This window comes from Bubalus bubalis, chromosome 2, assembly GCF_019923935.1.
Source record: "Bubalus bubalis isolate 160015118507 breed Murrah chromosome 2, NDDB_SH_1, whole genome shotgun sequence".
Taxonomy (NCBI): domain Eukaryota; kingdom Metazoa; phylum Chordata; class Mammalia; order Artiodactyla; family Bovidae; genus Bubalus; species Bubalus bubalis.
Window position 1 is genome coordinate 57,186,941 of NC_059158.1, and position 22,189 is coordinate 57,209,129.

Genomic DNA, 22,189 nt, shown 5'->3' on the forward strand with positions numbered 1-22,189 from the left:
ACCTTTGTAATAGTGTATGTTATACTATTGTTACTGTATATGTGGCCAGCTCACTAGATATAACTTCCTTACGGTCAGGCACTGAGACATGTTCAGCCTTGATTCTTAGCACCTTGTACATGGTAGACTTGAAGCAGATACTTGTTGAGTTAATTATTCCTCACTTTAAATTATTAACATTTAATTCTTATTATTCATTCAACGAATTCTTCCTATGATTTTGTGTATACCAGACACCCTTCTGCGCTCTGAAGCACAGAGTGTGCCTTCTCAGTGAAGACAACGGGCCAAAAAATTCCTGCCTGTTTAGGCGCCACACTCTAGATAGTTAATTTTTTCATCTATATTCTTTTAAAACATAAAAAATTAAATTATGAAATACAGCCAAAAGTAAGCTTCTAGCAATATATGGAGTACTATATCTTGTACAGTATGAAAAAATTCTGTAATTTCTCCTGTCCTAATTTAATAGATAAATGCCAGTTTTATTGGGGTAACAGGGTGTATGACTGACAAGGAGTACAGTGCTATGCTGTGAGTGACCCATGATAATAAAAGAAAAATACCTTTGATAAATTTGAAAAGTTTATGATTTTAAAAAATTTCTTGAATATGTTATATTTGAATGAATATATTTATAGCAGTTACTGTGTCTTTGGCACTCTACTGTCAAGATGGCAGTGAAATACAGAGGGGGAAAAGCCCTCAAATTTTTATATTATAAGCTTATTTTATAAGCCTTTCATCTTGTCACTGAATTGTCTTACTACTTAATTATTTCATCCCATGATATGGTGGGCTTATACTTTGTTTCTTTGCTGCTTGAGAATTGGTCTGTGCTAAAGTAAGTCCAGGTAATGTTCGTCATATATTATAAAGAAAAATACTGGCTCAACATATTTTTAAGGAGGGAAACTCAAACACAGAAGTACTTTACTTTTTAAGCCAGAATATTAATTATTGTATTACTGAGAGTTCAGATACTAGAAGGGAAAAAATTCCCCACATTCTAGTTGTTAGTATTTTGACATGTTTAATTTTATATGTTTTTCTCTGCATTTACAAAAGCACAGCTATAATATACTTGTATCACCTTTGTACCCTAGAGTTTTCAGATTACTTCATGTGATGTTATATGTTAGTATTGTTAGGTTAGTGTTTTCCCTAAAACTTAAATTTTTGTGCCAGGGTTACTTGGATGTATTACCAAGACTGCTCTAAACCTCAGTTTTTTTTTAAAAAAAATAGCTGAAAAGTTTAACATTTTTACTACCAAACTTTTTTTTTACTTTTCTGATTTTTTCTCCCTTAATTTTTCAGAATGAACCTAGTGATCGAGAAGATAGCCTCAACAAAAGACGTCAGGTGACAGACTCTGACAATGATGACCCCTCAAATCTTAATGCCAGTGACTCTGAAAGTGAGGAACTCCAGAGACAAAAGGACAGTGACTCTGAATCTGAAGGGCATGCAGAGCCTCCTGCCAGTGATTCTGAAAATGAAGACATCAATCACCATGGGAGTGACTCCGAAAGTGAGGAGACCAGGAAATTACCTGCGAGTGACTCTGAAAATGAGGAACTGCTTAATGGGCATGCAAGTGACTCAGAAAATGAAGATGTTAGGAAGCCTCCTGCCAGTGATTCAGAAGTTGAAGAGCTCCCCAAAAGTCCTGCCAGTGACTCGGAAACAGAAGGTGCTCCAAAACCTCAAGCCAGTGACTCAGAGAGTGAGGAACCTCCAAGGAACCAAGCCAGTGACTCTGAAAATGAAGAGCTCCCTAAACCTCGAATTAGTGATTCTGAAAGTGAGGAGCTTCCCAAGCCTCGTATCAGTGACTCAGAAAGTGAGGAGCCTCAGAGGACTCAGGCCAGTGACTCTGAAAATGAGGAGCTTCCCAAACCCCGAATCAGTGACTCAGAAAGTGAGGACCCGCCAAGACAACAAGCCAGCGACTCGGAAAATGAAGAGCTTCCCAAACCCCGTATCAGTGACTCAGAAAGTGAGGATCCCCCACGGCACCAAGCCAGTGACTCGGAAAATGAGGAGCTTCCCAAACCCCGAATAAGTGATTCGGAAAGTGAGGATCCCCCAAGGAATCAGGCCAGTGATTCTGAAAATGAGGAGCTTCCCAAACCCCGAGTCAGTGACTCTGAGAGTGAGGAGCCTCAGAAGGGACCTGCCAGTGATTCAGAAACTGAGGATGCCTCCAGACACAAACAGAAACCAGAGTCTGAGGAGGACAGTGATGGGGAGAATAAGGGAGAGGATACGGAAGTGCAGAATGACTCCCTTCCTGCAGATGCCCATGTAGACAGGAAGCGGTTCAACAGTTCTGACAGCGAGGAGGAAGAACCTAAAAGGGCCAAAATTGACAGTGATGAAGATGAAGAAAAAGAAGGGGAGGAGGAGAAAGTAGCAAAGCGAAAAGCTGCTGTGCTTTCTGATAGTGATGATGAAGAGAAAGCATGTAAGGAATTATTTTGGGCTGTTTATCAGTAGTTTTACTTATTGTCTAAACTTACAATATGAAGCATAGTTCTGGCTTATGCGATCTTAGTTCCCCAACTAGGGATTGAACTCAGGCCCTTGGCAATGAAAGTGCAGCATCTTAACCACTGGACACCAGGAAATTCCCTCATTGGCAAGTCTTAATATTAAATTTCCTTTGAATTCTTTTAGCAGTATTTGTTAAGTTCTGACTGTTTCAGGTTGATAAGATAGATTGCATGGCAATGGCAATATGAAAGATTTACATGAAAATTTTTTGTTTGTTTGTTTTTTTACTAGAAAGGGTAATGTTCAAGGAAATATGTTTACATGAAAACTCAGCTGTATCCAGAGTTAGCGGTGGGTCTCTTTGACAGCTAATGCACTACATCCCATCCATACAGTGACTGAGCTCCCACGGGTACCTGTCTTCATTTGTTAAACATCATTGAATGCCGGAAAGTTTGTGAGGTACTCTTATTTAGAGACTCAGTGTCTCCACAGAGTATTCCAATCTTTACTACTTGATTACTTTTTTATGAAATATCTTCTTTGGAAAAGACATTCCCCAATACCTGACAGTTATTAAAGGAGAAGGGAAAAGAGCAACATATGTGCAGTTTGAAATTCCAGATTGAGCAGTGATGGATAATTGAGAAACGGGGATTCCACAAAAGAATATCCAAGCCTTAAAAGTTCTGCTAATACTAGGCAGCATGAAAGAGATTCTAGTCTTATTTTCTTCGTTCTCCCAAAGGAAAGGTAGCTATTGATGCCCACTTTATTTTGGTGAAAAACTTCATCTTTTGGCCTCTTTTTCCTAACATCTTCTTAATTGTAAGATGACTCTTGAGTGAATCTTTAAGTTTTTTTTATTCTAAACTGTGTTATAAGACCTTTGATTTTTGCCACATACTGCCATTTTAGAGCACCTGTTGTACATTCTAACACAGTGACCATGGTGAATAAGATTAATGATGGTTTTCTTTTTCAGCAGCAGCAAAGAAGAGCCGTGTTGTCTCTGATGCAGATGACTCTGACAGTGATGTTATATCGGACAAATCAGGCAAAAGAGAGAAGACGATAGCATCTGACAGTGACGAGGAAGCGGGGAAAGAACTGTCTGATAAGAAAAATGAAGAGAAGGACCTGTTTGGGAGTGATAGTGAGTCAGGGAATGAAGAAGAGTAAGTGACCGTGTAACCCGAACTTCCCAGGGTTCATATAAGGTGGTAGAGAGGAGTTTGTCTTTCAAGTTATTTAAACTTACATTAAAATTCTGTGTTGAAGCATAATACAGTATACCCTGCATAAGTGCATGGCTGTGGGAGGTGAAGGATTTTAATTCTTCAGCTATTGCTGCATAGTACAGCATGGGTGAATCTCAAAAACACTCTCTTACAAGTGAAAGAAGTACAGGGGACATGTTATCTAATTCCACTTATATGAAGTGCAGAACAGGCAAAACTAATCTGATGGTAGGTAGAATGGTGGCTGCCTCTGGGACATTTATATATTGGGCTCACTAGAAAGGGTCACAAAGGAACTTTCTGGGAGATGCAATTGTTCTATTAAGGTAATGGTTACATAAATGTGTGCTTTTGTCAAAACCCATTGAAGTAGACACATGAGACCTACATGTCTTACTATATGTAAATTATACCCTAGTAGAAAAAGGTTTCATGATTCCTATGCAAATGAGAAGAAAACAAATGAAAATTGTTTATATTTCTTTTCTAGAAATCTTATTGCAGACATATTTGGAGAATCTGGTGACGAGGAGGAGGAAGAATTTACAGTAAGTATAAGATGGAAATATTTCCTCTTTATGTTTTTTTTTGTTTGTTTTTATGGCAGTGGTTCTCTATTAAGAGATTCCAGTAAGTAAGAATAAACAACTATGATGTATCCAGGAGAATAATCTAGAAAAAAGGTATTCAGAAAGTGAAATGAAATGGTCTACAAAGGCATAAAAGGAATATGACAGGCAAATTGTATTAAGGACAGGAAGGAACACATTAAAGTACAATGAAAGGCACTTTATAATGCTAGAGATTCACAATAGTTATGGAGCTTCTAATTATAGCAATGGCAGGCAATGTAATTTGTCCTTCTGCTAAGGACATCTAGAAAAGCTAGACAAAATGTTTCAAAAAGTTGCTCATGATCATAAAAATGAGATAAAACCCAGCAGAAGGTAGGAACCTAAAGAGGTAAGCTCAGCATTTAGAATTGCTTTCTCTGGGCTATTCATCTAGTCAGGCTGAGAGGGTAAGGTTTATTTTCAGTTGCCTCAAGGCTCAAGAGACAAAACTTTGAGGTCAGGGCCTGCTGAGGTTAAGTGACCCTGAAAACCCGATGCTCTGGATTGAGACGCCTAAGATTAAGGGTGAACTGGAAGTTAAAATAGCCTTTGCTCAGATTTTAGGCTACCTTTGAGTCATCTAGCAGCATGGAGAACCTCAGTCTCAGAAGTTTGATTACCGTGATTAGCCCGTTGGCTGGCTCTCAGGAACCTGATATATTCAAACAGAAATCCTTTCAGGACAGGGACTTCCCTGGCAGTCCATTGATTAAGATTGTGCTTCCACCACATGAAGCTTGGATTTTATCCCTGGTCAGGGAACTAAGATCCCATGTGCCAAAACGTTAAAAAAAAACAACAACCTTTCAGGACAAAGTTAACATAATCATAGACCTCAAATTATTTCTGTAGTTTTTCAAATACATAATATGCACTTAACAATTTAAAAGAAAACAGTAGTAACAACAGATGGTAGAAATAGACCTAAGGGCTCTAGATATAGAAATTGTAGATAGTACCTGTGTTCAGCAAGATAAAAGATTAAAAAGTTTCTTAGAGCAAATAGTTGTGTGTGTGTGTGTGTGTGTGTGTGTGTGTGTGTGTGTTTAAATATTTGGAAAAGAACCAAGTGGAGATTCTGGGGACTTTCCTTGCGGTCCACTGGTTAAGTGTTCACCTTTCAGTGCAGGGGAGGAGGGTTTGATCCTTTTCCAGGGAACTGGGATCCCATGTGCCGCAGAGCAGCTAAAGCCCATGTGCCACAACTCCTGAGCCTGCACACTCTGGAGGCCATACGCCGCTACCGGAGAGTCATTGGCTGAAAGGAGAGATCCCGCATGATGCAGCACGGATGCCGTGAACCACACTGGGATGGTTAAATACCAGTGATGGTTAAACCACCACAACCAGGGTGGTTAAATACATTAATTAATTTTTAAAAAAAACTCTGAAACTGTGAAAATACAGTAAGTGAAATTTAAAACTTGGTGGATGAGTTTAACAACAGATTAGACATATTTGACAAGAAAATGAGTGAATTGGAAGGTAAGTTAGAAGGAACTATGTAGAATGAAATACTGAGATATTAGTGTAGAAAATGTAAAAAACATAATGAGAAGGTTTAACAGGGTGAATTGGAATCCTCAAAGGAGAAAGGAAAAATATACGTATATCAGAAGCAGTATTTAAAGAAACAATTCATAAATCATAGAGTCTAGAAATTCTACAGATTACAGGTAGGATAAATACAAACCAATCTGCCCCTAAATACATCACAATAAAATTGCAGGAAAGTCTTGAAAGCAGCCAAAGGGTAATAAACAAGCACATTCAGAGAGGAGTGGGTTGCCATGCCCTTCTCCAGGGGATCTTCCCAACCCAGGGATTGAACCCAGGTTTTCTGCATTTCAAGCAGATTCTTTACTGTCTGAGCCACCAGGGAAGCCCTCAGAGAGCAAGTTATTTTAATAGCTGACTTGTCAGCAGAAGTAAGAGACTCCAGTAACTAAAACTTAGAGTTCTTTTGTATTCTACAAAAATGAAGATTCCCTTCTTATTTCATCTTATCAAAATGCCAACTGAAAGAAATTATAAAGCAGAAAGAATATCTCAGGCAGAAAGTCAGGGATGCAGGAAGGAAAAAAGAGGAACAAAAGCATGTGGCTCCGTCTAAATGGGTAGTGGTCATGCAAGCCAAAGTCACGGTTGGTATGGTTTAAAATGTGTTTAAAATTAAAACATGATGGCAGTAGCAAAGTGGGCATTTACGTGAAATTGAAATGTTCACAGGTCTTTGCAAAGGTATGTAAAAATACATTAGTAGTCTTTGGTAAGTCAGGATGCACATTGTAATCTCTAAAAATACTATTGGAATGTGTAACTTCCAACCTAATAGAAAGGAAAAATGAAATAGTAAAAGCTAGTCAATCCAAAAGAAGGCAAAAAAGAGAAAAATAAAGGAAATACAGAACAGGGGGACAGTTAGAAAGTAGTACACGGTAAGATAGCAGATAACAAACTCTGATAATATCACACTGAAATGTATTGAGTGCTCCAGTTAAAGAACAAATTTAAAAAGACTAGATTTTTAAAATGAGCATATATATACTCATTTCAAAATTTATCCAAAACAGAAGATAAAGAAACATTGAAAATAAAAGAATGGAAAAGGATACTCTCCCTGAACACTAACCGCAAGAAAGCTGATGTAGCTATATGAATATCAAAGAGTTAGACTTTAAGGCAAAACCCATTGTTTGAGATAAAGAGGGTCACTTTATATTGGAAAAAGGTTTTAAATTGTACCTAGCCATGTACTTAGTAACATGGCTTTAAATACATATAACATATGCAAAGCAAAAATTGACAGAACTGCAAAGAGAATGCACAATTCTGTAAGTGAAATGTAAACAATAGAACCATCAGACCAAAAAATACCACCAAAGATAGGAAAGAGTCTCTCTCTTTTTTTTTTTTAATTTAAAATTTTTGTTTGAACTGGACCTTCGTTACTGTGTGAGGGCCTTCTCTAGTGCAGAGAGCAGGGGCTACTCCATTTGTGGTTTGTGGGCTCCTCACTGCCGTGGCTTCTCTAGTTGGGGAGCACAGGCTCTAGGCACATAGGTGTCAGGAAGTGCAGCATTCAGGCTCAGTAGTTACGGTGCATGAGCTCAGTTGCTCTGTGGCATGTGGAATCTTCCCAGACCAGGGACTGAACCCATGTCCCCTGCATTGGCAGGCGGATTCCTATCTGCTATACCACCAGGGAAGTCCCAGAAGTTTCTCTTTTTATATAATCCAGACATAGAAACCCTTTGGAGATTATAAAAGATAAAAATATCTTCTATTCAGTGGCTTGCCTTTTCACTTTCTTAATGGAGTCTTTAATGAGCAAAAGTTTTTTAGTGTAAATCCGCTTTACCAATCTTTTGCTTTATGTTGAAAGTTTTTCGAATTGTAGGAAAATTTTGCCTATTCCCAGGGTTATAAAAACATTCTTGTGAGTAATTCTTTAGGATCTTGCTTATCTTTTCGCTTAATTTATATAGTCTGTCTAGAATGAGTTTTTATGTGCAGTATGTGGGCTTTCCTGGTGGCTCAGTGGTAAAGAATCTGCCTGCTGATGCAGGAGACACAAGTTAGATCCCTGGTTCGGGAAGATCCCCTGAAGAAGGAACTGGCAACCCACTCCAGTATTTTTGTCTGGAAAAATCCCATGGGCAGAGGAGCCTTGTGGGCTGCAGTCCATGGAGTTGCAAGAGTCAGACGCGACTCAGTGAATAAAAAACAAACAAGTTCAATATGTATGAGATAGTCAGGATTTCTGCCCCCCACCCCCTAGTTGACCCAGATTATTCTTTTCCACTACTCTGTAGTGACATCTTTGTAATAAATCAAGTGTGTATATATATCTTCTAGTCTTTTTCTGAATTATCTTTTCTGTTCCATTGGTCTATACTTGTACTGTTAATGCATAACTCTGGATATTTGGTTTTTTATGTCCTTTAAGTTTGTTTTTCTCAAAGGTTGCCTTGACTTTTCTTGGTTCTTCGCATTTCCAAATAAAATTTAAATTTTTACCAAACACAGAAACTATAGACAGCATTTTCTGAATGCAATGTAATTAAAAGTCTAAAACAAAATTGGCAAATAAAACAGCCTTGCCATCCAGAGAAAATTAAAACTTGTTAAACAGTTCTTATGTTGAAAAAGACATCATCAGTACTTTCATTACTAAAGTAAAGAGAGAATGAAAGTAGATGAATTTAGAGTATAGTTCAAGATGGTAGAAAAATAGCAAATTCAAAGAAAATAGAAAAAAATTCACTCAATGAATGCCAGAGATTGAACATTGCCCTCATGGGGCTTATACTCAACATTTAGCCACATTTACAAGGACAAGATATATTTTTCTAGTGTGGAGAATGGACATCAGCTGATAGGTTCAGTTCAGGGAGAAAAACAGCATACTAGGAAAAGCATTGGGAAGGCCTTTCTAAGTATAATATGAAAGTTACAAGCTATGAAGAGAAGACTGGCCATTTAAGTTAAAAAATTGTGCCTGGAAAACATTACCATAAACAAAATCAAACCGTATTTGCAAAACTGTACAGGTGTGAGGATTGTGCTATTCCTGTCACATAACAAGGGCTGATTTCTCTCATTTTTAAAGAGATTTTCTATACCAGTAAGACAAAGATCCAGTGGGAAAATGGCCACTGGATATTGAGAGTTCACAGAGAAATAATAACAGATAGCTTTGAAACCTGAAAAATGCCCAGCCTTACTCATAATAAGTGGATGCAGAGAAAACTACAGAGATGTTTTTTGTTTTTCTCAGTGCAGAGATTGCTAATGTCAATGCTTGATAACCTGCTGTAGTCCTGAGAAGGTGAGGAAACAGGTTCACTTGTGCTTTGCTGGAAGGAGAGTTAATGGTATAACCAATTTGCAGACAATTTGCAGATATTCCTCAAGATTTCAACTACACATATCTAAATGTCAATAGGGCAATATTTAAATTATGGCTGCGATTGTTTGATGATATCAGACAAAGCCTTAAAAACAAAGGTAGTTTATACCAATATCAGTTTGACTCCAGATTCTTCTGTTAGATGTGAAATGTGCACAACAGTATACCATACTCAGTGTGTATAATAAAAGAACATAGTAAGTAGAAGTGCTTCTGTAAGCTTAAGTGTTTCTGGAAGGAAACGAAAACCAGTAACACTAAAGGCTGGAGGGGAAGGGAGCTTTTTTGCTATATATCTTTTGGTATCCAAGAGCAAGCGGTTACACGGAAGAGTCTGTAATGAGGTTGTGATAACTGACTAACTTACCCTGCATTTAGGGTTTTAACCAAGAAGATTTGGAAGAAGAAAAAAGTGAAACACAGGTAAAAGAAGCAGAAGATTCAGATTCTGATGATAACATAAAGAGAGGAAAACAGTAAGTTTGTTTTATTTTTTTTTTAAAGGACTTTGTTAAAGAGAACTTTTAAAATGAGATGAAGACTACAAACTTTATTTTTCTTATTTTGGTTCCTGATTAAGTGTAGGAAAGAACCTTCCATTTTTGTTCTCCTGTCTACTTCTCTATATACAGTTGCTATCTTAAAATTATTTGTACTTGCTATTTTTCTTTCATTTGCCCTGTGCTTAGCTATCTTTGTGGAGCTATTTGATTGTCAGGCTTTTTAAATTCATATCTCAACTTACTTTTCAGTCTGAAAAGTAGCCCAGTAAAAGTTTGTTGAGAAGGAGAAAGTTTATTTAGGAGTCCCGGAGGGGAAAGTTTTAGGTGCAGAATACTGCTTGATTGTATTTCACATACTTTTGTTGAGAGGACTCTGTGCAGAAAAATCTGGTGTCTTGAAAGGTGCCAAACATAGAAAGATTTATTAGTTACTGTTAGGGTTATAAAGATGATACTGTAAATAATAGTTTCCTTCTTAATTCCTAGTGACATGCAAGAATTAAGCTGAGAGTTTCCAATACCTTTGGAAATTAAATTATATAAACTGTATCATCTTACTTGGCAGAGAGCATATTAGCTCCCTTGTTAAGTGTAAAGATTCAGGTGAACACTTAAGATGACTTTTTGAGGCTCTTAGCAGATTTGTCAGAGAAGGCAGTGGCACCCCACTCGAGTACTCTTGCCTGGAAAATCCCATGGACAGAGGAGCCTGGTGGGCTGCAGTCCATGGGGTCGGACACGACTGAGCGACTTCACTTTCACTTTTCACTTTCATGCATTGGAGAACGAAATGGCAACCCACTCCAGTGTTCTTGCCTGGAGAATCCCAGGGACGGGGGAGCGTGGTGGGCCCCCCATCTGTGGGGTCGCACAGAGTCAGACACGACTGAAGCGACTTAGCAGCAGCAGCAGCATTGTGTTCTGTTAAAAACAATTTTTAAAGTACTTGTACTTTAAAAAAAAAATAGTACTTCATTGAGTTAGAATTTTAAAAATGGTGGTTCTTAACTCTTAAAAGAAGATGTGTATTTAAAAGAGAATTTATATTCTACTTGCTTTTGTGTTACTGCTTAGCATGGACTTTCTGTCAGACTTTGAGATGATGTTACAGCGGAAAAAGAGCATGAGTGGCAAGCGCAGACGCAACCGCGATGGTGGCACTTTTATTAGTGATGCTGACGATGTTGTGAGTGCCATGATTGTCAAGATGAATGAAGCTGCTGAGGTGGGTCACTTCCGGCTTCATCCTTCTTTCTCTCACATAATTGGTTATGTAGCCTGTTTTGTTTTTTGGCCACACCTTGTGGCTTGCAGGATCTGAGTTCCCCAACCAGGGATTGGACTCATGTCCTTGGCAGTGAAAGCACCAAGTCCAAGCCACTTGAGCACCAGGGAATTCCTGCCTTTAAAAAAAAAAAAAACTTAATTCTTGCTTAATTTACATTAAAGATACTTAATTTTTTTTTATGATAAGCGTTTAATGTTCTAAATGTTAAACATGGAAATTTTTAGTAGTATGTTTTAGGGGAAAAAAATGAAGACTTGAGTATTTAGTAAAATGAGCCTTTTTAGCTGAATTGGTTTGCCTTTTTCATAATATTTTGCTATTTTATTTATTTGGCCACACAGTATGTAATTCCTCAACCAAGGTTCAAACCTGCACCCTCTGCATTGGAAGTATGGCATGTTAACATCTGGACTGCCAGGGAAGTCCCTGGTTTGCTGTTTTTATGGAGGAATGATTTTGCTCTCAGGTTTGGCTAGTTTACCACAAAGTGATGTTTCTTCACATACAAAAAAATTATAAACTTAATGTCTAATAGGTTTTAAATTCATGTGTCATGCTTTTGCCTGTGATTAAAAGATTACATTTAATTCATTGCATTTTAAAATTGTGCTCAAATTGTAAAAATTGGCCAAATACAATGATTAAAAACAAGACCTGCTGTTTTGGAGGCACTTGCTGAGGTATTTTGCTAGGTGTATAGGATTTGTTCCAGATTTGTTCCCCTTCACCCTTGAAGGGGAAAGCAGCTAGGGAGATCAGTTAGCAAGATTGGCCATGTGTGTTTAATCATTGAAATGTGTGTGTCAGGAGTGTGTCATTTTGTTTTCTTTGTTTGTAGAATTTAAATTTTCTACAATTAAAAAAGCAGAGGAAATTCCTTGGTGACCGGTCCAGTGGATAGGACACCAGGATTTTGTTGCCAAGGGCCTGGGTTTCAATCCCTGTTTCGGAAACTTAACGATTCCTGTGAGCCTTGCAGTGCAACCAAAAAAAAAAAAAGTAGGAAAAAAAATACCGAAATATCAAAGACTAAAAGTTTTTAGTAACATATTCTTTTTGTTACAAACTGCATAGGTAGAATATTATTCTTGATGATAAACTAAATTTTTCCATGTATAATTTGTACATTGAATGAACTCTGAAAACCTGACATTTGTGCCAGTATTTTAAATTAAAATTGTTACTCTCAATTTGTAGTTGTTAAAACTAATTATTCTAACAATTTTGTGGGTTTTGGCACTACTAAATGCCTATACTGTATGTAGTTCTTTCTTGTAGGAGAACCTCTAGTGTCTCAGAGAAGTTGCCACTTTGTTATATTTAAAGCTTAGAATTATAGTGTTAATAATTTGCTATTAGCAATTGTTCTCTGATGAATGTGGTATATTAACACATATATATGGAATCTAGAAAGATGGTACTGATGAATCTATCTGCAGGGCAGCAGCTGAGACAGAGAGCAGGCTCGTGGGCATGGAGGGAAGGAGAGGGTGGGACAAATTGAGAGAGTAGCATTAAAACATATACATTACCATGTGCAAAATTAGATAGCCAGTGGAAATCTGCTGTATTACTCAGGGAGCTCAAATCCAGTGTTCTTTGACAACCTGGAGAGACAGGATAGGGTGGGAGGAGGGAGGGAGGCTCAGGAGGGAGGGGACATATGTATATCTATGGCTGATTGATGTTCATATATGGCAGAAACCAACACAATGTTGTGAAGTAGTTTTCCTCCAATTAAAAATAAATTGTTTTAAAAAGTTAAAAACAAAAAGCCATTGCTTTCTTTTTACTTTTTTTTTAGAAAAATCTTTTTCTTCCTATAGGAAGACAGACAGTTGAATAATCAAAAAAAACCAGCACTGAAAAAATTAACATTATTACCTACTGTGGTCATGCACCTTAAGAAGTAAGTGTTCTGTTTTCTTAAAAAAGTGCTTTCCTTTTAATGGAATGATATTCAAGCTATGTACTGGTGTTCTAGAGATGTTAAAGAATGATCGCCTTCTATCAATTTACAGAAAAATAGTAATGAATAGGATTTCCTAAATTATTACTTTCTCACAGATTTTTCTTAAACTTTTATGCCTGATAAAAACAGAACAAATAGCAAGCTGATGGTAATGAAAGAAAACTTGGAAACTACTAATTTTGTTCTTTATACACTATAAATTGGGTCTGTTTTCCCAGTATGATCGAGAGCAGAGCAAATCCTGGAAGACTGCTTGGAGGATGTATTGAACAAGACTCCTGCGACCTGTTATATCATGAATTTTATCTTTGAATTAGTACACCAATGAGCCAAACACATGGTCTAGGACTTTATACTAGAAAATTGCTACCTCTATGCCAACAGAGAAAATTATCTGTGCCAGACTTCATATATATAATATCATGTTCCCTGTTAACATAATTGATCTGGTACCTAAAATGGAATTTTAATAGTAATCAGTATTTCATTTTGATTTTTTTCTGCTGGGAGAGTGGTGGTATTTCTGCCTGCAAAGAATAGCATAATTCTGGGTTCTCTATTACTTGAAACAGTTTAAGGATCACTATTCTCCTAGGTTCAACATAAGTTTTTTAGATGTGATAGTTGAAGCTCATTATGCTTGCTGTCTGCACCACTCATACCAGCATTAGCCTACCCTCGTGTATGTTGGTGTGTTTTGGGGGGGCAGGGGGGCGGGTTACTGTTAACAAACCATCTTTCTTTGTGTATCACATCTGTTTCTTGAAAACAGGAACTAAATTTCATAGAGCTGTTGAAATCTATGAACAGGGACTCAGTAAATAAATGCGTAATTTTTTTTAAGCAGTTTTTTGAAACATCACTAAATATATAAGAAAATCAAAGGAAGCTACAGTAGAACTAGCGTTCATAGACTTGACCTTCTTTTCCTTTATTGTTATTGTTTTAGGCAGGACCTTAAAGAAACATTTATTGACAGTGGTGTGATGTCCGCCATCAAAGAATGGCTCTCTCCTCTACCAGATAGGAGTTTGCCAGCACTGAAGATTCGAGAAGAGCTGCTGAGGATTCTGCAAGAGGTGAAAGGCAGATAATCTGACTTGTTTGCTCTGCATTAATTTTTTGACATGGCTTGTATTATCATAACCTCTGCATTTTACTGTGTATTTTTGTATTCTGTCTGCCATAGCCTGTCAGAACAGTTGTATTAGGTATGTTTATTAGGAGCATACCAAGTAAAAGGAACTTAAAAGGAAGGCCTTTTAAAACTTCTTGTGACTATGGTATTGAAGAAGAAAGATCTTGCAGTAGCTCTGGTTTATCTGAGAAGAGTAGTATGGTGGTGGGCGTGTTTTAGGGAGGCACTTGATGTAGAAAGAGCACCGACTTCAGCCTCAGATGTGCCTTTAAATCTTGGTCTGGGCCACCTTATGTGGCTCTGACACCTTGGGCAAGCTGCTTAACTTCTGAAGGAATCCCGAGGAACCTGCTATGTGCTAGGTGTTTTTTAAATGTATAGGTTCATTTATTCCTCACAGCAAACCTGCAAGATAGGTGTATTATCTCCATTTTACAGATGAGGAAATTAAGACTCAGAGAAGTTAAATGACTTGTCCAAGGTCACAAAACTAGCAAGTGGCTGTGGGTTCAGACGTAGGTCTGTTTGGTTCAGAGACCTGAGAGGACCCTTGATTTGTTAAACTGGCAACCTCTGAGGGTGCTTAGTTGACACTTTCTCACACTGTTAAGTTTTACTTCAACTCAGTGGTAGTACTGAACTCTGAGCTCCTCACAGAGTATCTTTGTGTTCAATGACTATAGATACTGAAAATAGAACTTTTTTGTCGTTTGTTCTGTTGAGAATGAACCAGGTGTTGCAGGCCCGCTAGAGTAGATTGGCAGGACTCCCAGCTTCTTAATGATTAATGTGTGTGTATGTGTTTATGTTCCCCAGCTACCTAGTGTGAGCCAGGAGACCCTGAAGCATAGTGGGATTGGACGAGCAGTGATGTATCTCTATAAACACCCCAAGGAATCAAGGTCCAACAAGGACATGGCAGGGAAATTAATCAGTATGTACAATTTGCTTTTTGTTTCTTGTGTTTATGTTTATAGAGAGACATGTGTATATATATATATATATATATATATATATATACACACATATATATATATATATAAACTAACTATATTTCTACCAGTATTCTTTTAAAAGGAGTCTATGAAATGAAGTAGAAAAATTTTTGATACCTTCTTATAGATACCAAGCTTTCTGTCCTTAGACTTAAAATGCTTCTCAGTGTATTTAAGGATGCTATCCCAGTGTATAACAAATAAAATGATGCGTTTTCTAATTGTGGATCACGAACATGTAGAGAGAGGGAGATTAGAATATAGGCCCTAGAATTCCCGTTTACCACCTGCCTTACTGCATATCCTTGGGCTAGTGATTTAAGCTCTAAATCAGGTTTCCTCCTCTGTAAAACAGAGAACTGTGTGTTTAACTTAGGTTGTCATAAAGATTAAACAAGATACGTATAAAGCATGGTGCCTAGAATACAGTAAATCCTCAAGAAATGTTAGCTGCTGCTGCTATTGTTGTTACTTTTATAATGATCTCCAAAGCCTTTTGTGTGTTATTACTTAATGATACCAGAGAAATCCTGAGAAGTCTTAACTGAAATTCATCTAATCAGTTGCTATATTGAACACCACATGTGTCTTCATCCCCCTCCTTAATTCTTCCTGTGCTTTGTGTTGGAAAGATACTTAAACTTTAAGGCTAGATTGAAATGGTAACTACTTTTATATCTGAATTGGAGAAGGAAATGGCAACCCACTCCAGTACTCTTGCCTGAAAAATTCCATGGATGGAGGAGCCTGGTGGGCTACAGTCCATGGGGTCACAAAGAGTCGGACAGGACTGAGAGACTTCACTTTCACTTTGACTTTATATCTGAATACAGTAGTTACTTGCCTATTGCTATTTTAAGATTATCAAAAACTTTTAGAAGAAATTTTATTTTTTAAATAAACTAGAGGAGTATTACATCTTATTAACCTGCAGTTTACTGCCTATTAAATAATAAGCTTTTGATGCTTTGATGCAGTAGTTTTCAACCTTCTTTTTGCCCTAGGCAGGGGGAAGCAGGCTGTTCCTACTGATACCCATGATGTACTACAAGTGATTCTGAATCCAGAGATGGGGAAGGCATGTCAGTTTTTAAAGAGATATAGACCCCCGAGACTCCTTGCTTCCTTCTTAGTTTGATGACACCTGTGTTCTGTCTGTAAAGGTCCTTTATTGTTTTGATAGTGTGTACCAGGGGAACCAGATCAGACAGCAGGAGGTGAGCAGCTGGCAACCAAACAAAACTTCATTTGTATTGACAGCTGCTCCCTATCACTTGCATTACCACCTGAGCTCTACCTCCTGTCAGATCAGCAGTGGCATAATAAACGTAATGCACTTTAAATCGTCCCAAAGCCATCACACGCATATACATGTCCATGGAAAAATTGTCTTCCACAAAACTGATCCCTGGTGCCAGAAAGATTGGGGACTGCTAGCATATGGAGTGGATAGCCATTCCCTCCTCCATGGGATCTTCCTGACCCAGGGATGGAACCCAGGTCTCCTGCATTGCAGGCAGATTTTTTACTGTCTGAGCCACCAGGGATGTCCATATAGTGCAGCAATAAGAACAAAAACATCAAATGGCACCTCTGGCCTTTTGCTGGCTAAACAGTGTGCATGTAGAACATTTTTGTGTGTGCACTTTCGTTAACAGCTTTCTTAGACTTGATGAATACAGGCCCAACGTCTGCACTATCAAAAGGTAATTTTTAAAGATTTAAACCACTTTGACAACTAAGTAATAAAGGAGCTTGTTTTTGGTTAGAATAAGAGCATAGAGAATTTCAAGACTTTCTGTTTTCAATATTTCTAAACAATGTGATCAACAAGGCTTAATATCCAGAATATACAAACAGTTCATACTACTCAGTATTAAAAAAAAAAAAATTCAGAAAATGGGCAGAAGACTTAAATAGACATTTATCCTATAAATGGTTCTGAAATAATGGTGCCTTTAAGGAGAGAATATTCTGATATGACATTCCCATAGGGTGTGATTATTTCAAGAATGCCACTCTGTTGACTAAATAATTAATTTCCCTTTGTTGTAGATGAATGGTCTCGGCCTATATTTGGTCTTACCTCAAACTACAAAGGAATGACAAGAGAAGAAAGGGAGCAGAGAGACCTAGAACAGATGCCCCAAAGGCGAAGAATGAACAGGTATGAGGGAACAGGTATGAGTAAGTGAAGTAAATACTATTGCTCTGATAACTCAGGGTTTTTGTTGTTGTTGTGTTTTTTTTGTAAATAAAGATGATTAAGAAACCCATAAGATGATAGGAGTTTGTCTTTCTGCTTGCTATCTCTTGTAGTTCATAATACCATTTAAGTTTAAATGTGGGTAGTGTCCAGTGACTAGACACTAGTCTAGTCTTATTCAAAGCCTCTATTATTTTATTGCATACTAAACTAGTGAATTAGTTGGAGAAGGCAATGGCACCCCACTCCAGTACTCTTGCTTGGAAAATCCCATGGACAGAGGAGCCTGGTAGGCTGCAGTCCATGGGGTCGCTAAGAGTTGGACACGACTGAGCGTCTTCACTTTGACTTTTCACTTTCATGCATTGGAGAAGGAAATGGTAACCCACTCCAGTGTTCTTGCCTGGAGAATCAATCCCAGGGACCGGGGAGCCTGGTGGGCTGCCGTCTATGGGGTCGCACAGAGTCGGACACGACTGAAGCGACTTAGCAGCAGCAGTGTCTAGTGAAGCTTGTTACCTACTCCCCTCCCAGAATTTCCTGGTTGCATCTGGCCTCTTCTGCCATTTTGGAGGTTGCTTCTGTTGTTGCAACCACTTACAGGAACAACTTTCTTAGTCCCATTTCCAGATTCTTAGTGGGGGGGGGGGGGGGGGGGGTGGATATTACTGGTTAAATTTGTATCCATAAACTGGATACAGTTGTATCTAGCAGGATCATTACAGGTGAGTGAAACCTGATGTGCAAATGATGACTGAAATAAATAGCACTTTTATAAGATTAGGAATTATTCTCTGATCCAATATAAAAGACCTAATTATGATCTGAGTTTGATATTTCACTTTGTTCTTTTCCCCTTAATTGTAAAGTTCTAACATTCCTAATATCTCATCAATTGCTTTTCTCCCAGCACTGGTGGTCAGACACCCCGAAGAGATCTGGAAAAGGTGCTAACAGGGGAGGAAAAGTAAGATTTTTTTGTACTGATTTTCTTCTTACACGATATTGTGAATATTCTTCTTGCTGCCTTAAGAAAAATAGCGAATGAAATGATGGTTCAGAGTGGTGGGGGATGATTTCTAGTGTAGCATTTATTGACTATCCACACTGTATTGGTGCTCTGGAGGCTACAAGAAAATTGAAAAATAGTTCAAGTAAAGATTTTGTTGCCACTTGCTATATAATAAACTGTGTTAGGCTCCAGAAATACAGAATCATATTAAAAGTAGTCCATTCTCTCAAAGTCTTTAGAGGGATCAGAGGCAAAGGGGAGAGCTTAAGCAAAGATGTAGGGTAAACACTCAAGGCCTATTTTAGGATGGCTAGTAGCCGAAATCAGATTGATTGTATTCTTTGCAGCCAAAGATGGAGAAGCTCTGTACAGTCAGCAGAAACAAGACGGGAACTGACTGTGGCTCAGATCATGAACTCCTTATTGCCAAATTCAGACTTAAATTGAAGAAAGTAGGGAAAACCACTAGATCATTTAGGTGTGACCTAAATCAAATCCCTTACGATTATACAGTGGAAGTGACAGATAGATTCAAGGGATTAGATCTGATAGAGTGCCTGCAGAACTATGGACGGAGGTTCATGACATTGTACAGGACGCAGTGATCAAGACCATCCCAAGAAAAATAAAGGCAAAATGGTTGTCTGAGGAGGCCTTACAAATAGCTGATCAAAGAAGAGAAGCTAAAGGCAAAGGAAAAAAGGAAAGATACACCCATTTGAATGCCGAGTTCCAAAGAGTAGCAAGGAGAGATAAGAAACTTTTCCTGAGTGAAATAGAGGAAAATAATAGAATGGGAAAGGCTAGAGAAAATTAGAGATATCAAGGGAACATTTCATACAAAGATGGGCACAATAAAGGTCAGAAATGGTATGGACCTAACAGAAGCAGAAGATATTAAGAAGAAGTGGCAAGAATACACAGAAGAACTATACAAAAAAGATCTTCATGACCCAGATAACCACAGTGGTGTGATCACTCATCTAGAGCCAGACATCCTGGAATGTGAAGTCAAGTGGGCCTTAGGAAGCATCACTACGAACAAAGCTAGTGGAGGTGATGGAATTCCAGTTGAGCTATTTCAAATCCTAAAAGATGGTGCTGTGCAAGTGCTACACTCAATACGCCAGCAAGTTTGGAAAACTCGGCAGTGGCCACAGGACTGGAAAAGGTCAGTTTTCATTCCAGTCCCAAAGAAAGACAATGCTAAAGAGTGTTCATACTACTGCACAATTGCACTCATCTCACATACTAGCAAAGTAATGCTCAAAATTTTCCAAGCCAGGCTTCAACAGTACATGAACTGTGAACTTCCAGATGTTCAAGCTGGATTTAGAAAAGACAGAGGAACCAGAGATCAAATTGCCAACATCTGCTGGATCATCGAAAAAGCAAGAGAGTCCCAGAAAAACATCTACTTCTGCTTCATTGACTATGCCAAAGCCTTTGATTGTGTGGATTACACCAAACTGTGGAAAATTCTTCAAGAGATGGGAATACCAGACCACCTGACCTGCCTTCTGAGAAACCTGTTTGCAGGTCAGGAAACAACAGTTAGAATTGGATATGGAACAACAGACTGGTTCCAAATAGGGAAAGAAGTACCTCAGGGCTATATATTGTCACCCCGCTCATTTAACTTATATGCAGAGTACATCATGTGAAATGCTGGGCTGGATGAAGCACAAGCTGGAATCAAGATCACTGGGAGAAGTATCATTAACCTCAGATATGCAGATGACACCACACTTACGGCAGAAAGCAAAGAACTAAAGAGCCTCTTGATTAAAGTGAAAGAGGAGAGTGAAAAAGTTGGTTTAAAGCTCAACATTCAGAAAACTTAAGATCATGGCATCTGGTCCCATCACTTCAGGGCAAACAGATGGGGACACCATGGAAACAGGGAGAGACTTTATTTTCTTGGACTCCAAAATCATTGCAGATGGTGACTGCAGCCATGAAATTAAAAGACACTTCCTCCTTGGAAGAAAAGCTGTGACCAACCTAGACAGCATATTAAAAAACAGAGACATTACTTTGCCAACAAAGATCCATCTAGTCAAATCCATAGTTTTTACAGTAGTCATGAATGGATGTGAGAGTTGGACTATAAAGAAAGCTGAGCACCAAAGAATTGATGCTTTTGAACTGTGGTGTTGGAGAAGACTCTTTAGAGTCCTTTGGATTGCAGGGAGATCCAACCCGTCAATCCTAAAGGAAATTAGTCCTGAATATTCATTGGAAGGACTGATGTTGAAGCTGAAACTCCAACCCTTTGGCCACCTGATACGAAGAGCTGACTCATTTGAAAAGACCCTGATGCTGGGAGAGATTGAGAGCGGGAGGAGAAGGGGACGACAGAGGATGAGATGGTTGGATGGCGTCACCAACTTGATGGGCATGAGTTTGAGTAAGCTCCAGGAGTTGGTGATGAACAGGGAAGCCTGGTGTGCTGCAGTCCATGGGGTCACAAAGCGTCAGATACGACTGAGCAACTGAACTGAACTGAGTAGGCTGAAGTGATCGGGCAGTGACTGTGGTGCCTGAAGTGGTGGAAGATAAGGTTGGAAATGCAAATATTGACCAAACTCTGAAGTGCTTTAAGTCAAGATGAGGGATGTTTACTTCTCTGGTTTCCTAGGAAGTTCTTTGAGCATGGATGTGAAGTTAAATTTGATTTGGAATGCACTGCTGGTGGCGTGCTGTGGGATGGGTTGCAGGGCAGAAGAACTGAAGGTAGTGATACAGGTCAACTGAAACTGTAATGGAGAAGCAGAAAGTTGAGGAGAATTCACAGGCGCAAAACTGCCAGGAGTTGGTGACTTGGTGGGCGAAGAGCTGGCTAGAGTTGAAGATACCAACCAGAATTTTAAACTTAACTAACTGAGATGATGGTGTTACCCTTCACTAGAGTAGAGAGAAGTTGATGTGAAGTCATAGGTGAGTTTTTTCTTGAACATATTAAATAGAAGGTGAATGAGATAGTCCTGTAAATATCCTGGGTCTAGTGCTGGAGTTTGAGCTAGAGACATTGATAGTTATCTCCCTAGCAAAGATTGTTGAATCATGAGATTAACAGAGTGAAAAATAATCTGAACGGGGAATTCCCTGGTGGTCCAGTGGTTAGGACTCGGTGCTTTCACCGCAGTGGCCCAGGTTCAGTCCCTGGTTGGGGAACTAGGATCTCGCAAGCTGCACAGTACAACAAAACAAAAAAACCCACTAAATGCATTAAAAAATAAACTGAATGCTTTGAAAAGGGGTGTAGCCACCAAAGGCCAGTGAGGAGCTGTGATCCTACACATTGGAAGAGAACCTAGAGAAGGACAAGGCTGCCCTGGAGGGGGCTGTGGTGGAGGGTAGACTTCAGAGGGGCTTTGCAGTGAATGCTGGCAATTATGCAGCACCCACATCACAAAAGGAAAACAGGAAATCAGTTGGAGGGAGCACATGTCATTTACTTGTGGATAGGTTTGCTGATAGTGGCTTCAGGGGGAAAATAAGAGTTGTGGGAAATTTTCTAGTCAGTTGATCTATTCACATATATGAAAGTTATAGAAGCTTGATATTTAAGAATAGAGCAAACCATACAAGGGAATAGAAAAGAGTTTAGAATCTTTTAGCCTTCTCTTCCACCCCCCACCCCAACATACACACATATCCAATCTCCGTTTACCAGTGGAGATAGTTACCTAAAAGTTGAGTGATTCGAATTCCCAGACACTGAATAGACTTTACTTTTGAAGGATGGCAGTCTTACTTGAGCATGGTAGTTCTTAAATTTGTATGTGAAAGTTACTACTGTATGT

The 22,189-nt window shown here is 38.6% G+C and overlaps 1 protein-coding gene and 1 non-coding gene across 10 annotated transcripts in view; both read left to right on the forward strand.

Moving 5' to 3' along the window:
• IWS1 (interacts with SUPT6H, CTD assembly factor 1) overlaps nucleotides 1-22,189 on the forward strand; it is a 45,974-nt gene that overhangs the window by 17,765 nt on the left and 6,020 nt on the right. For 3 of the 9 annotated variants that reach the window (XM_006047414.4, XM_006047412.3, XM_006047413.3), the window contains exons 3-12: nucleotides 1,321-2,470; nucleotides 3,485-3,677; nucleotides 4,231-4,288; nucleotides 9,645-9,742; nucleotides 10,844-10,994; nucleotides 12,884-12,966; nucleotides 13,979-14,108; nucleotides 14,984-15,101; nucleotides 17,218-17,329; nucleotides 18,279-18,335. In XM_006047414.4, coding sequence (XP_006047476.1) covers nucleotides 1,321-2,470; nucleotides 3,485-3,677; nucleotides 4,231-4,288; nucleotides 9,645-9,742; nucleotides 10,844-10,994; nucleotides 12,884-12,966; nucleotides 13,979-14,108; nucleotides 14,984-15,101; nucleotides 17,218-17,329; nucleotides 18,279-18,335 — 2,150 coding nt within the window. Of the gene's footprint in view, nucleotides 1-1,320; nucleotides 2,471-3,484; nucleotides 3,678-4,230; nucleotides 4,289-9,644; nucleotides 9,743-10,843; nucleotides 10,995-12,883; nucleotides 12,967-13,978; nucleotides 14,109-14,983; nucleotides 15,102-17,217; nucleotides 17,344-18,278; nucleotides 18,336-22,189 lie in introns of those variants that run through there. The other 6 variants (XM_006047415.4, XM_025273104.2, XR_003105856.3 and 3 more) reach the window with 4 other exon arrangements.
• Nucleotides 21,486-21,557, forward strand: TRNAE-UUC. The gene has a single exon. It is a non-coding gene; the product is annotated as a tRNA-Glu (tRNA).